Here is a 13,209-nt window from a genome sequence, read left to right on the forward strand (position 1 = left end):
GATTTCCTTACCTGGATGATTGAGCACACATCAAGACTTCCTGAGTAATGCCTCAGTCACACAGGCCAAGGGGAAAAAATATACACCCTGCATGCACAGTTAGCAAGCGGTTGCAGGCTAATTTTCTCAGTGTAACTACCGCTGTGCTAGTTTTAGCAGATATTTGCAGACATGTCAGTGTATTCCATGCTAACTACTGGTGACTGTAGACCATAGCAATTGCAAGGAGGTGTTTCACTGCAACACGCAATAGGTTGTTGCAACCAATATCAAGCATGGAACTTGCAGGCATTCCCCAACTGGTCACAGAATACACATTTTCACTGGTGACCAGTTGTTGTCCAGGGGTCCCTGACCAGGGGAACTAAAAGCCAAACAGGCCTTGAGGTTGGAAGCACCTCAAGAGAAACAGAGGAGATTTTTTTGACTGACACTTAACAAAATGTTACTCACAGATAAGCAGTATTATAACACAGGGCTGGTCTGCTTAAGTGACACTTAATAGTTAGTTTAACTATTTACTCAACCCTCAAAACAGTGAATTGTTGCAGATCAGTGGAGAAACATAAAGAGCTTCACTTTTCCATATGTCAGCACGGATATGAATGAGCTGCTACAATTTCCTCTCAGGCAGATCATCTCTCTTAAATCCTCGTATTCCTAATGTTGCTTCCCTTCCCATCCCCTCTTTTTTAATACCTGAATTCAGACAGTACACAAACTGTGTTCTAAAAATAAGTAAAAAAAACCAAAAAAACACAGCAGGATGTGCCAAGACTTGGCTTAAAACTGTTACGAGCGACGATTACATAAGCGCTTTATAAGCTTTAATATTGTGAAACACGCACACGCAAGGTCTGCATTTATCAGAGGGCTCTCACACCTACATAAAGGATACATACAGTGATGTTAAATCAAAACTAGAGCTGGTCGGCTCTGGTTAATTCTCATTTGTGCACAAAAGTGATTATGACCCATACTGTACGTAGTTATGTTTCGTGACAGTGCCCTCCTGTGGCTATGGTACCTTTGGCAGGAATAGAGGACGTGAAATCTTACTAATCACTAATTAGAGGTGAAAAATATTTGCTGCTACTTCTTTGGAGTGCTAATTCCTGAAACACGGCTACGTGGAGTTTTCAGAGGGTTGATAGACTGGATGAGCCATTCTGATTGGTTATACGTTTTTGGAGAACTTTACATTTCCTCTAACAGCAGCATTGTGCTGACCTCTGTTGGTGAATATATCACAACACACAGGTATCACAATTCTTTCAAGGTCTCACACACTAAAACTAGAAATGTTCTCTGAGGATTTAAAAATCAGATATCCATTAAACTTTACATTTATCACTAAATCCAGCAACCAACCTCTATTTTAAAACCACGTGGCCTCTTAATACCACACAGACACACAGAGGCTGTGGTTTGAATGACAGGTGGAATATTGGATGCAGACTATTGGCGGGTTAGTTGAGGATTAGTCCGCTGAGCACTTCATCCCCCCCAACAAGCTGAAATAGAAATGAGGGCTTTAATCCAAAATGGAAGGGCCTGTGGCACAGAGCGGAAGGTAAACAAGAATATGCCCTTTGTTATTGTTCTTTAGCTTTATAATCCTCCATTACAATAGCACCGAGTTCTGAGACTGTCTGTAGGCAATATATCTCAATGGCTCTCAGTGACCCTCAATAATTCGGTTCACATAATGTGACATAGTTCATGGACCACAAGAAATATTAATCCAAACACCTTTGAGTTCCCTTACAGAGTATAGCACATTATCATTCAAATTCAGGGGAGCTGTAGTATCTGATGCTCAGTAAGCAGCTGAATAAATGCATGTGCTGCGACATTAATTATTAATGGTGAGTGTGTATGCAATTGATCTTACTGGCCTCACTGGTTCTTGGTCAGCAGTTTCATAATGTGTAATAGGAAAATGGATCCACTCCTCTGCCATAACTCTCACCTTCGATGCACAGAATTTAAATGATGTGCTGTATTTCTAATTAGATAAATACACAAACCCACCTCTCTGCTGAAGTGATAATATGTACAGTTCATCTCTGATGTGGCTAAATCTCCATAAAGCATTCATTCATGATCCCTGTGGTTATCCTTCTATTTTTTTCTATTTTTTTCTATTTTTTTAATATATGACAGCATAAGCTACATTTAATGTACTTTCACTGCCATCTCAAGGTTGTAAATGGAACTGCATGTTTAAGCAATACTGTGGCACAGGAATGTGTAGCTATTGATAAAAATAACCAAACTTTATGGTTGACTAATAAAACAAAATTGTGCAAAAAACTTAACTTATTTTCATTATTTTAGATTTTATATGAGTTTTACTTTGGCCTTATGTGCTAAACAATTATGGTAGAGAATCATAACATTTTCCTGGCATAATCAATGTTTTTTTCTAATGATTTTTTTTTCTGTTTTTGTACAATACTGGATTTGATTTTATTTCATTTATGATATAATTGTGTTTTTTTTCTTTTATGAGACTCAAAAGAAAAAGCTTAATACATTTCTTAGACCACTTGTCATAAAATGAAAACAGAAATATTTTACAAATCTGTCAAAAGTTCTTTAAAACAAAACATTTGATTGTTGTTTATTAGTAAAATAGCACACTTTATGTCCCAGTATATGTTTTGCTATATTTTTGTAATTTTTATGCTTTTATGTGAAACTGTAAATGTGAAAATTCATGGGTAACAAAAATAGTTATATTTTAGCCTTTAAAATATAACTTTAATGAAAGATCTTATGCATTTTGGTGAATTAACCATTACAGAAACATAAAAGCAATTTTGAAAATTACTGATGCTATTCACTGAGGGCAGCTGTAGCATTAACTTACAATGGGTGATCTAATTAATCTGTTAAGCAGTGTACATATCCTTTGCTGCACACATCAGCAGAGTGCTGCCAAGGTAGCTGCTGTCAGCACTGTTACTTTCCTGCAAAGTTCTGTTATTGCAGCCTGTGTCGTCAGCTTAAAGGTTGTAGAAACTGCCTGTTCAGAAATAATTTTAGATGTTAACTCGTGTTTTTTGCTTCTCCTACTGTCCTTGCTTTTTCAAACATGTCTTTATGTCTTTATTAAAACCCTGAATATCATTTTTGTATGGTTAGTGCGTTGTGTTCACCACTACTTTTGTACGTTGATTGGAAGCAAGTCACATCATGCAAAAGCACCACAGAGGAACAGATTATATGTCTGTATTTATTTTCATCAGAACACAATTTTAATCATTGTAGCAGTAGTTTTCATACTTTTCGAAAAGATCATGACTTGTGAGACTGTTTTATAAATCATTTCATCAAAGTTGTTTGTAGAAAAATTAAAGAAGTTACTTGAACTAAAGCATCTATAATATTACAATATACTGGTAGTATAATAGTAATAATAATAATCATAATCGCAATGATATTTCTATATGCCTTTGAACCTTTTTCATCTCTATAATCATAAATCATTCACTTATGCACACACAAAGCCACAACCTTTCACAATAAGGTTGCAAAGCTGAGGACAAGTCTATTGGTTAAACCTCACCACACTCTCTTTTAACATCAATGATCTGAGACGCTTAAATAAAAAAAAGGATCAGAAGTAGAAGAAGGAGAAGAAGAAGAAGAAAGTAACAGCATGACATCAACTCAAAGTACACAAGGAGAGACATACATTGTTCAGCATACTAGGGAACATATTTACAACCAAAAAAAGGAATGGGCTTCTGCATAGATCCACAGGATAGAGAACAGAACTATTGTGAAAACAGAGAGAGGCTGAGAAAGAGTGAAAGAGGGCAATATTTGTGTACATATTATTTCGTGGTGGGTGCACAGGGTGGTAATGGCAAGAGGCATAAATACTCTATATGTGCAGGGGTAAAACACAAAATTCGATTTTGTACGTTAGTGTGTAATGGAACGTGACAGACCATAACCTATGATCGCTACAGACCATTGTCTGGGATCTAGTCTGAATCTATAAGACCCTACACAATTTCTCTCATTATAATGCAGTAAAAAATTTGACGAACCAATACATACAAAAAAATTAAATTATCACAGAGTAACTGTTGCGTGCAAGCCTGCATTACCAACAAAAGTCAAATCAGAGATTTACATCAGTCAAATCTAATTCTTTTTTTGTTTGTTTTTGGAAGTAATCTTGCACACAGAAATGTCCATACCTGGTGCAAACATGTGTGAAGGCGTGTGATAGATGACACATATGCACAGCATTCGCACCCATGCAACCACAGTCAGGATGCTCTGCTGCGTGTAAAGCAACCATGTTCTCTGCGTGACTTCTGAAAGCAGGTTTATTGAATAGGCGTGTCCGCCGGTTGGCTTTTGGTGGCTGCTGGATCGCAGCATGACCGCTGGCCATTAACGGCAGGATGAAATCACAATCTGCTGAACATATTACACTTCAAGGTGGACTCATCTTTTACATGTGCTTGTGACAAGGCTTGCATGACACTTGCGGGGCAATCTATGTATTGCTAGCATTTCTTGCAGACCCTGTATTCCTTCTTATGTCCATTATGTGTCATTATGAAAAGCACTATGTCATGCTGTATTTTAAATTTTATTTATTTATGCTTGGGCACCATTAACCGCTGTCTGCACATCCTGTACTGCATTTCATGTTATGGAAATTTGGGGGAAATATTTCCTTAAGACGAGAACGGAAAAATGCAAATAATACAGAGTCTGTTTTGGGGCAATGACACAGTTATTACACAATCTAATGTGCAATCACTGTACTGATTTCACACTAAAATGCATGCTTCAGGACTGCAGCTAATATCATATAGGTAATGTTGCAAGACCCTGTGTGGTGAAAGACAGCTGTGGTTTGCCACACCTGTCCCACTGCCACGAGGTCATTTAAACACAAATGAGCTCTCCAAAGAGACTCAGAGACATTAACCTACATCTATGTATAAGAACAAAAGAAGAGCACACAGCAGCACACATGGAGCTCTGCCTTCCTGGTTTCCGTGTATCTGTCAGACCTTTTGTGGTAGGTCTTTAGCAGAAGTGTCAGTGGAAACGAATAAATCTATTGCCATCTAGTGGTGGCCAATGGTATAGCAGCATTGTTCTGAAACCGGAAGCAGTCATTTATGATGGGCATGGGTGTGCCGTGCCGCATGACCATGAAACAGTTATGTATGCATTTCAAGCAAGCAGCAATGGTAATGAGACTGAGGCAGGGTCTAAACAGTAAGTGCCAAAATAAGCCAATATACTTATTATATAGAAATTGTGTGAATAATGATGAATTTTAAATCCTCATATAAGGTTAATAATAAAAGTGTTGACATCAGATATCAGACTGGACATCTCATATAAGCAATAAACATATTCGAGAGTGGGGGGAAAAAATTCATTCAGCAAAAGCTGTTTATCTGCTCATCTTTACCATGTACCTGATCTCACAGCCTTGTTCATCAAAGAGACAAAAAATAAAACCAGAAACAAAAGAAGAAGTCAGCCCTTAAGGTCAAACCATTCCTCTCTTTTCACACACAGGTCAACATTTATAAATCAAAGTGTTAGCGGACCTAGATGATCACAGATAATGTGATTGGTGCAAACACAAACAATGGCATGCTCCTCTCTCTGTGTTTGTTTCTGTTTCTGCTTTCCAGTAGCAGCCGGCGGAATACCTTTGTACTGAAACCGCATGAGTTCAAAATAATAACAATAACAGTAATAATAAATGAGCCAGGTTTTTACCTTTTGTCTACTAACAATTTGGATGCAACCTTTTTGAATGTGCTTGATGTCTGTTTTGATGGCGTTTGATCTGTATATCTTAATAAGCCCTTTACTTAATGAGACAGGAGTTTGACATGTCAGGAGAAAAAGTACAAGACAGTGGGCATGCCACAGGAGCCGATTTGGGATAAGATGTGGTGCATTCAGGGAGTGGGGCTGAAGACAATCAACAAAAGAGGCTTTCATAACCTTGCAGCGCCTCCACATGCAGTTCATGTAATACACATTTGGATTCAACAGATATGTCAGAACTGCGCTGTGGTTATCAGATGGGGAATATCAGTCTGTGTGTCGTATGGGACCAGCTCAGCACAAGGGGCCGGGGAGCAGGAATACAGTGTAAGAAACCGGAGTAGCTGCAGGTAGTGAGCTACCGTGCCTAATGAGATGTTGACATTTTATCCTTTTTATAATTGCATGGGAGTTATAGTTTACAAATTACGAAAGGTCATTAAAGGTAACATCCAGTCACTGTGTTTCCTTTGAATAAAAAGCCTGAGGTTAGGTTTTGGTTCAGGGGAAAACAGCAAATTGAGTTTTTGTTTTCAAGTAGTATTCATAGCTAGAGTGATTTATTAGTCATATTTCTGTTACATTTTTATTATGAACCCACGTCAAGGTGAAGAAGCCGATCCAAGGCTTAAGGGGAAAGGAGCGGCCTTCAGACTAAATGCTGTTTGTATGCTGCAGACACTATTTGACTGGATGGTACCTTAAAAAAGAGCAAGTCTTTTTATGTCTGGTTTAACAGTGCTAAATATACTGATCTAATGTTTTTTTTTATCCCAGCATCAGTCAGCTTTGCTCAGCCATGTTGCTGACAAGAGGAGTATGTTTAGAATAAGAAATAATATCCTTGATTAAGACAAGCATAGGCTTAATTTCATTTGGTGAGATAAAATTGCCCGATCTCTGAATCTTACACTTTTGTGTACACTAACAAAGGTGATCATTTTTCCAGGTATAATAATTCATCAGGTTTACATCCACTCTAAAAAGCTGACAAAAATGAACTTTTCGCCACCCTGCTTTACTTGAATCACTGTTGTCATTTTCACACATTAACTCCAGACAGTGTTACGGCAGGTTAAGAACTATTTAATGAGAACATCTGCATTCTGCATGCAGCCCCGTAACCGGATGTCCAGAGAAGTTCATTGCTGCAGTGGAAGTGTGAAAACAGCTCACGTTTACTTAATATTTTCCCTGCATTAAAAACATGATGATTTTAAATCCAGTGATCCAAAATCCTGGAAGTAACCCCTAAAAAACTTTTAACCTTTTAAAATTCTAATCATTTGTAAATTTTGTCATTGACATGGCTCAGCCCTGTCACAATAGGAACCTAAAGCTTTCATCTGGCTCACCACAAATTGGATTTCATTTTTGTAGTTTTGACAGTCGGTTCTATTCGTCAAGATGACACTTAGTAGTAATGATGCTACAACATTCGCTGAGGTAACAAAGACAATGGAGAGCAGATAAGCACATTTTCTAATCCATTTCTTTGGCACCTGAAGTCTTCATGACAGTTACCTAAATGCAAAGAACCGTGCATATGCATATGGCCTAAATTTTACATTTTATATTTGATCAAACCTATTAGATTGAATAGTCAAAAATAAGGAATTATGGTCAAAGCTAGTAAAAAGACCCATGTTGTATTAAAAAGAGCTCATCTGAGATTTAAAGCATTGGAAAAACAGAACGGGCTGTCCTGTCCTGGTTTCTAATGCCAGGTTTTGCTATTTTGGATTTAAAAGCAACATTAATGGGTCAATGTTATCTCACAAAACAAATTAAGGGGAAACTGTAAACCTGCGTTAAACACTGTATTTATTATGGACATCAGAACCACATTCAAAAAAGTCAGTGGTGTTTAATGAGATTGTGGCCATCAAAACACCATGGCAGAGCTAAGTGACATCTGAGGGGGCCTCCATAAAAATCATCTGCTGTACCAGCCTGTTAGGTAGACTTTTGTGTCCGCAACACACACTCCTTCTCTTACACACACATGCTCACACGCACACAAGTAAATCTAGAAAACGCACACACAGACAAACTTGCAAGATATTCCTCTTTTTCTTTACACGTTGTCTGTCTTATTTCGAGGCAGACACATTTCCTTCCTCTATGAGAGACTCAGAAACAAAGACAAAGGATGAACATTAAAAAGTGAATATGATTGTGTTATTCCATAGTTAGCCAGTGCAACACAAACCAATAATTGGAACACAGTGTAAAAAAGCGTAGTGAGAGAAACTCAGCCACGAGGAAGCTGACCTTCCCTCTCAACAAAGGCTGTGGCATTGTCCCCTTTCCCTACAGAAGGGACTGTTTGAACCCCGCGGTATGTCTGTTTGTTTAGTTATTCATTTGTCTTGATTGATTCCTGTGTCTTTTAATATCAAAGCGTCCCACATTTTCCATTTGCCAGAAAGCGTTGCAGGATGTCCACAGGCGTACAGCTCCAGCCGCTTGCACAGCTGTGGCTGTATTTTTCCACATCGGTTGCCATGGTGAGGGAATCCCCCACCCCAACAACCTCACCTTCTCCTGGCAGCTCTATCACTCCTCGTTGGCAGGGCTCTCCTCCAGAGGCGTGATGGTGGGGAGGCCCAGTCCTGTTGCATTGTGGGATGCTGTGAGGCTGGCAACAGTGTGTAGGAGGACAAGGACCAGCAGGCAGAGTTTGAGCCGGCTGTTACACAGTCTGCAGGCTGCTGAGGAGCTGAGGGAGGTACGGTGCTGGCATGGTGGGTGAGTTCTTTTCAGGGTCCCCCGGGAACGGTTGTCTGCTTTCAAGTACCACCGTACGTCACAGCACTCTGCATCTGGGTCCACACCTGATGGATAGTCTTCCAGCAGCCCTGGAGGTTGTTTTTGGGGTTGGGGGGATGTAAAGAAAAAAAGAGTGAGAAATGCACTTTTCTGTGTAGCATTTTTAATAAATTCATACTTGTTTTTGCTTCTTTCTTTTTTTTAAAGCAAAAGAAAGAAAAAAATGTTTGCTGCTTCCTGTCTGCAACCTACCTGCAAGAAGAGGAACAATATAGTTACTGCCTGTCTCTGACAAAGCCCCCATTTTTGGATTACAGTTGACACACATATGCATATACAATGCAAAGACACAGCAGATAAAACTGAAAGAGCTCCAGAAGCTATAACCCTCTCCTATAATCAGTCATAATGTACAGAGCACATATTTAATTTGCTGCCTCTGGTAAGAAAAAAAGTCCATAAACTCTTCTGGATCCATAAATACTCATTAGTGCAAAAATGTAGTTATTAAACCAGCATCCAAAAATATTTACTGAATGTGTGTTAGTAACTTCTAATTTATTAAGCCACAGCAAAAATAAATAGATGAATAAATAAATAAATACAGTTACCAACTGTTTGAGGAGCATACTATTTCCTTTTTAACAGATATGTAAAGTATATTTAAAAAAATTTCTCCAAATAAATTGTTTTAGAAGGGGACGAGAAAAAATGGAGCGAGAGAAAACTTTACATGTTACTTTACTGTTTAATGTTACTGACAGTGTTGGGGAGTAACGGAATACATGTACCGCCGTTACGTATTTAAAATACAAAATATGAGTAACTGTATTCCGTTACAGTTACCGTTTAAAAAGGTGGTATTCAGAATACAGTTACTTTGTTGAAATAAATGGATTACACTGCGGTACTTTCCTGTTTCATATTGTCGCGGGTCAGGACTGTTTGGGTTTTGTTTGACAGCTACGTGCTGTTGTTCCAGGCGGCAGCGTTACGGTTGCCATGGTTACAGGGCGACGCTCTCTCTCTCTCTTTTGACTGTGTGTTTCCTGAGAGCCTTTTCGTTGTTGTTGTTGTTGTGCTAAGCTAACAGGCTGAATGCTACAAGCATAGCTCTAAAGAATGTAGCATCATGGGCAGTGTAGTCCGTGTTGCAGGGAGAATGGACTGCCATACACGTTATGGGTCTGTGAGCGCGAGGAGGGAGAAAAAGGGGAGTGGAAAGGTACGAGTTGTCATTGAGGAAAAACGGGAGCTGGAAGCATGTAAATATAATAATAACCACTGCAGCCAAGAAGAGTGCCTGACGAGCCCAGTTGTAAGTAAGCTATTAAGACTCGACTGTACACCGTGTTCGTGTTTTCCTCCGAAAACAATAAGTTCCGTTGGAGCAGTCTTTCAACGCCTCTCTCTGTCTCTCGCAAGAAAAGTTGACTCACACAACAAAGTAAAGCTATTTTTCGGCTACGAGCCGACAGGGACCCCGCCGTATTAGTCAGAGGTCCCTTTACTACAGTTCGGAGTCGCGGACCTTCAGTAATAGTAATAAATCACACAGCAATAGTACATTCACGTTGTTGTAAAAAGCATGATAATATATTAAGTAATCCAAAGTATTCAGAATACGTTACTGTCATTGAGTAACGTAACGGAATACGTTACAGAATACATTTTGGGGCATGTATTCTGTATTCTGTAATGGAATACATTTTAAAAGTAACCTTCCCAACACTGGTTACTGATGTTGGGCTTTTTATAAGACACATTGACATTGAAAAGAAAAGAATACTGGTTTGAATTTACTGTGGAAAAAACGGCCATATTGATTGTTCTTTATAATCATATATGTCTCAGTAAAAACTGCCACAAACTGGCAACTGATTCATCACATCTTATTTGTCTCTGTTGTAAAGTAACCTCATGCTCAACATGACCACCAGAGGGCAGCATCAACATATGATGCCAGTGGGGACTCAACCCACATAGAGTTGTTCAAAGAAAAGTGCATCATGCTTTAATCCTCTGAACTTTTGGCATCTTGGGGCATCTGTCGCTCGTCACAGAGAAGAATCAGAGACTACTGGTTGATTATCTTCAGTATTTGTTCCTGTCAATACCTCAACATTATGCTGCTGTCATGGGAACCAGAGGTGATTTGACTAAAAATTAGGTTCTGCTTGGTTAATTTTTGATTTGGTTTTCTAGTTAAACTGAAGCAACTCGAGGGCTTCTGGTTACGTTTCAGTCATCAAGGCTGCAAGATCCCTGTTAGCTCTTAGATAGCTTGACCTTAAATATATATGTAGATCTTCAGTTTGTATTTGCATTAGCATAATATACACAAGTTAGTGAAATAAAAGGTTCCGATTTAAAATTCTTACAAAATGCACTTTTGTTGAACAGCAGTATGTGGGGGAAAAAGTGCTATTTTGACATGGTTAGCTATTATATTATGATTTAGAGCAGTGCATTAATAAAAAGTGCATTCGGTATTGACACACACCAGTGATAAACGTGTTCCCCCCACTAGAATCTTCTCAGGAACTCAGTCTTTCTAACAGAATAAACAGGCTCTCAGTTTCTGGTGAGACAGTTCCTGTGCCTACTCAGGAGGTAGCAGTTTCTGAAGGATAAGAGACTGTCGGTGATTGGTCAGCTAAGCACTCTCATTCATCTGCTGTTTTTTTTAAACCCTGCTGCTGCAAACACCGATCAGGACCATTAAACAGAATCTGGCATTTTTTCCAGTGGACGACATTTTGAAACATTGCTTTAAAATCCCAAAGACATGGAAATGCAAATCACTTTTATCCCTTCGGATGGCTCCGGTACATTCACGTCTCACAAATGAAAGCACCTTAAACTTTCACTGAGAAGCATTTAAAGCGCCTTGTATTGTGCAGGACAGACGGAGCATATGGACCTATTGTCTCAGTGCTGTAACGTGCAGCTGCCTCGTGGAGCTATGAGTAATTGGCAGCAATTTGTTGTTATGGTGTATCTCCCTGTCAGTCTGATGATTAGTCAGAACATCCTGTAAGTGTAAATTCATACGTCTTTTCTGCCTGTTCTTCTGCGGTTGTGTGCCTGAAGGATTACTGAGTGAAACGCTAAGCACATGTGCTTACTCATTGTAATCAAGCTGAGAGCGTGGCCTGCGGTAAATGAAGTAGGTGGGAGGTTAAAGGAAATTGATGTGTGGCTTTGAATCCCAGAATAGCAATATCTTAGCCCGAAATTTCACTGAGCACCTTAAAGCTTAAGCACACAGGATAAAATTACAAACACAACAATATATCAAATGCACAATGATTATTTTGTACCTGTGCATATAAAACTGGGGCTGCCTCCGTGAATGAGATCATCATTGTCGGGCAGGACAAAGGGGCACCGCTGTTGCACCTCCAGGCAGTACTGACCACAGGGGATTCGATTGCTGCAGTGCATCTGGGTGGTCTGGAAGTACTGAGAACACAGCCAAGGCTTATAAACCATCTAGGTGGAAGACAGAGAGGTGAGAGGATATTGATGAGTTAGTAAGGCTTTTGCTGGATGACACACACACACACACACACACATGCTCACACGCTTGCATTGATGTGAATCATCATGACCTCCACATCTACTGATCCACACAGGAATGAGCAGATATCCTGGCGATCCTGATATCCACTGTTTGTGCTGAATTTAGTTGTTGCTGGGCAGTCATCACTTTGTCAGTCAATACTGAGATTTGTCCAGTTATGTTGAAATTGAGTATTGCTCTGCACTGAAACTGCACCTTTAACTGCTCTTATGCGAGTGGTCTTTAAGTAGAGCAACACAGGACAGCAGACAAATGAATACCTTTTAAAATATTTGCGCTCCATTAAAAACAAAAAAGATAACATGCATGCTTAAATTCAAATATTGTGCCAACAAATTACTGTAGGACCATCACCAGCAAGCTTTAACACAAAATAGCATGGCTATTATCACTACTTGTACAATATTTGGGTTGGGAACACCATGTGTCTGTTTATAGCACTGACTATATAAAAGCCTTTTTTTACAGTTCTCAGAAATTCAAGTGTGCTAAATGTGAACCGCACTGAAAAAGAATGTAATAATATAACATTTTTTTAAAGATAAATTTGCTTTGTTACACCTAACGCTGGATGAAAATGGTGGGTCTGCTTTGCATTTACCTGTTGCTATGGCGAACTGTAATGATGGAGCTCCTTTGATAATAACGTTTTTCATTCGCCATGCACGCACTTAACCCAGAGAGAGTAGAATCAGGGTTGATTTAACTGACTCTGATCAGTCGTTCTGCAGCTAAAAACTGGTATTATTTGTAAGCACGGTCGATAGAAATCAGTTCGCAAACACTCCTGTTTTCGAGCCACAGTGTAAAGTAGTCATCTTCTCGGGTTAGCTCAAATACATGGAATCTGGTCAAAGCCTTATACTACATAATAGGGCTGGGCCATATTATACCGTTCACGGTAATACCGGTATAATGTTAGGCAACGATAGGAAAATGAAATATTGCGATAGAATATGAGTAAAACGCGCATGCGCAGTGCCTTTGTTTTCATACGCACATGGCCGATTGTTGAGTGAAAC

At 39.2% G+C, this 13,209-nt stretch overlaps 1 protein-coding gene across 1 annotated transcript in view; it reads right to left on the reverse strand.

The window, feature by feature from the left end:
• Positions 1 to 3,287: 3,287 nt before the first annotated feature.
• Positions 3,288 to 13,209, reverse strand: part of nalf1b (NALCN channel auxiliary factor 1b) — a 115,985-nt gene continuing 106,063 nt past the window's right edge. The window contains exons 2-3 of the mRNA XM_080902590.1: positions 11,925 to 12,096; positions 3,288 to 8,690 (exon numbers count right to left, since the gene is read on the reverse strand). Coding sequence (XP_080758716.1) covers positions 8,389 to 8,690; positions 11,925 to 12,096 — 474 coding nt within the window. The 3' untranslated portion in view covers positions 3,288 to 8,388. The remainder of the gene's footprint in view (positions 8,691 to 11,924; positions 12,097 to 13,209) is intronic.

The sequence above is a fragment of the Rhamphochromis sp. 'chilingali' genome, assembly GCF_963969265.1.
Source record: "Rhamphochromis sp. 'chilingali' genome assembly, chromosome: 14".
In the NCBI taxonomy this organism is placed as follows: Eukaryota; Metazoa; Chordata; class Actinopteri; order Cichliformes; family Cichlidae; genus Rhamphochromis; species Rhamphochromis sp. 'chilingali'.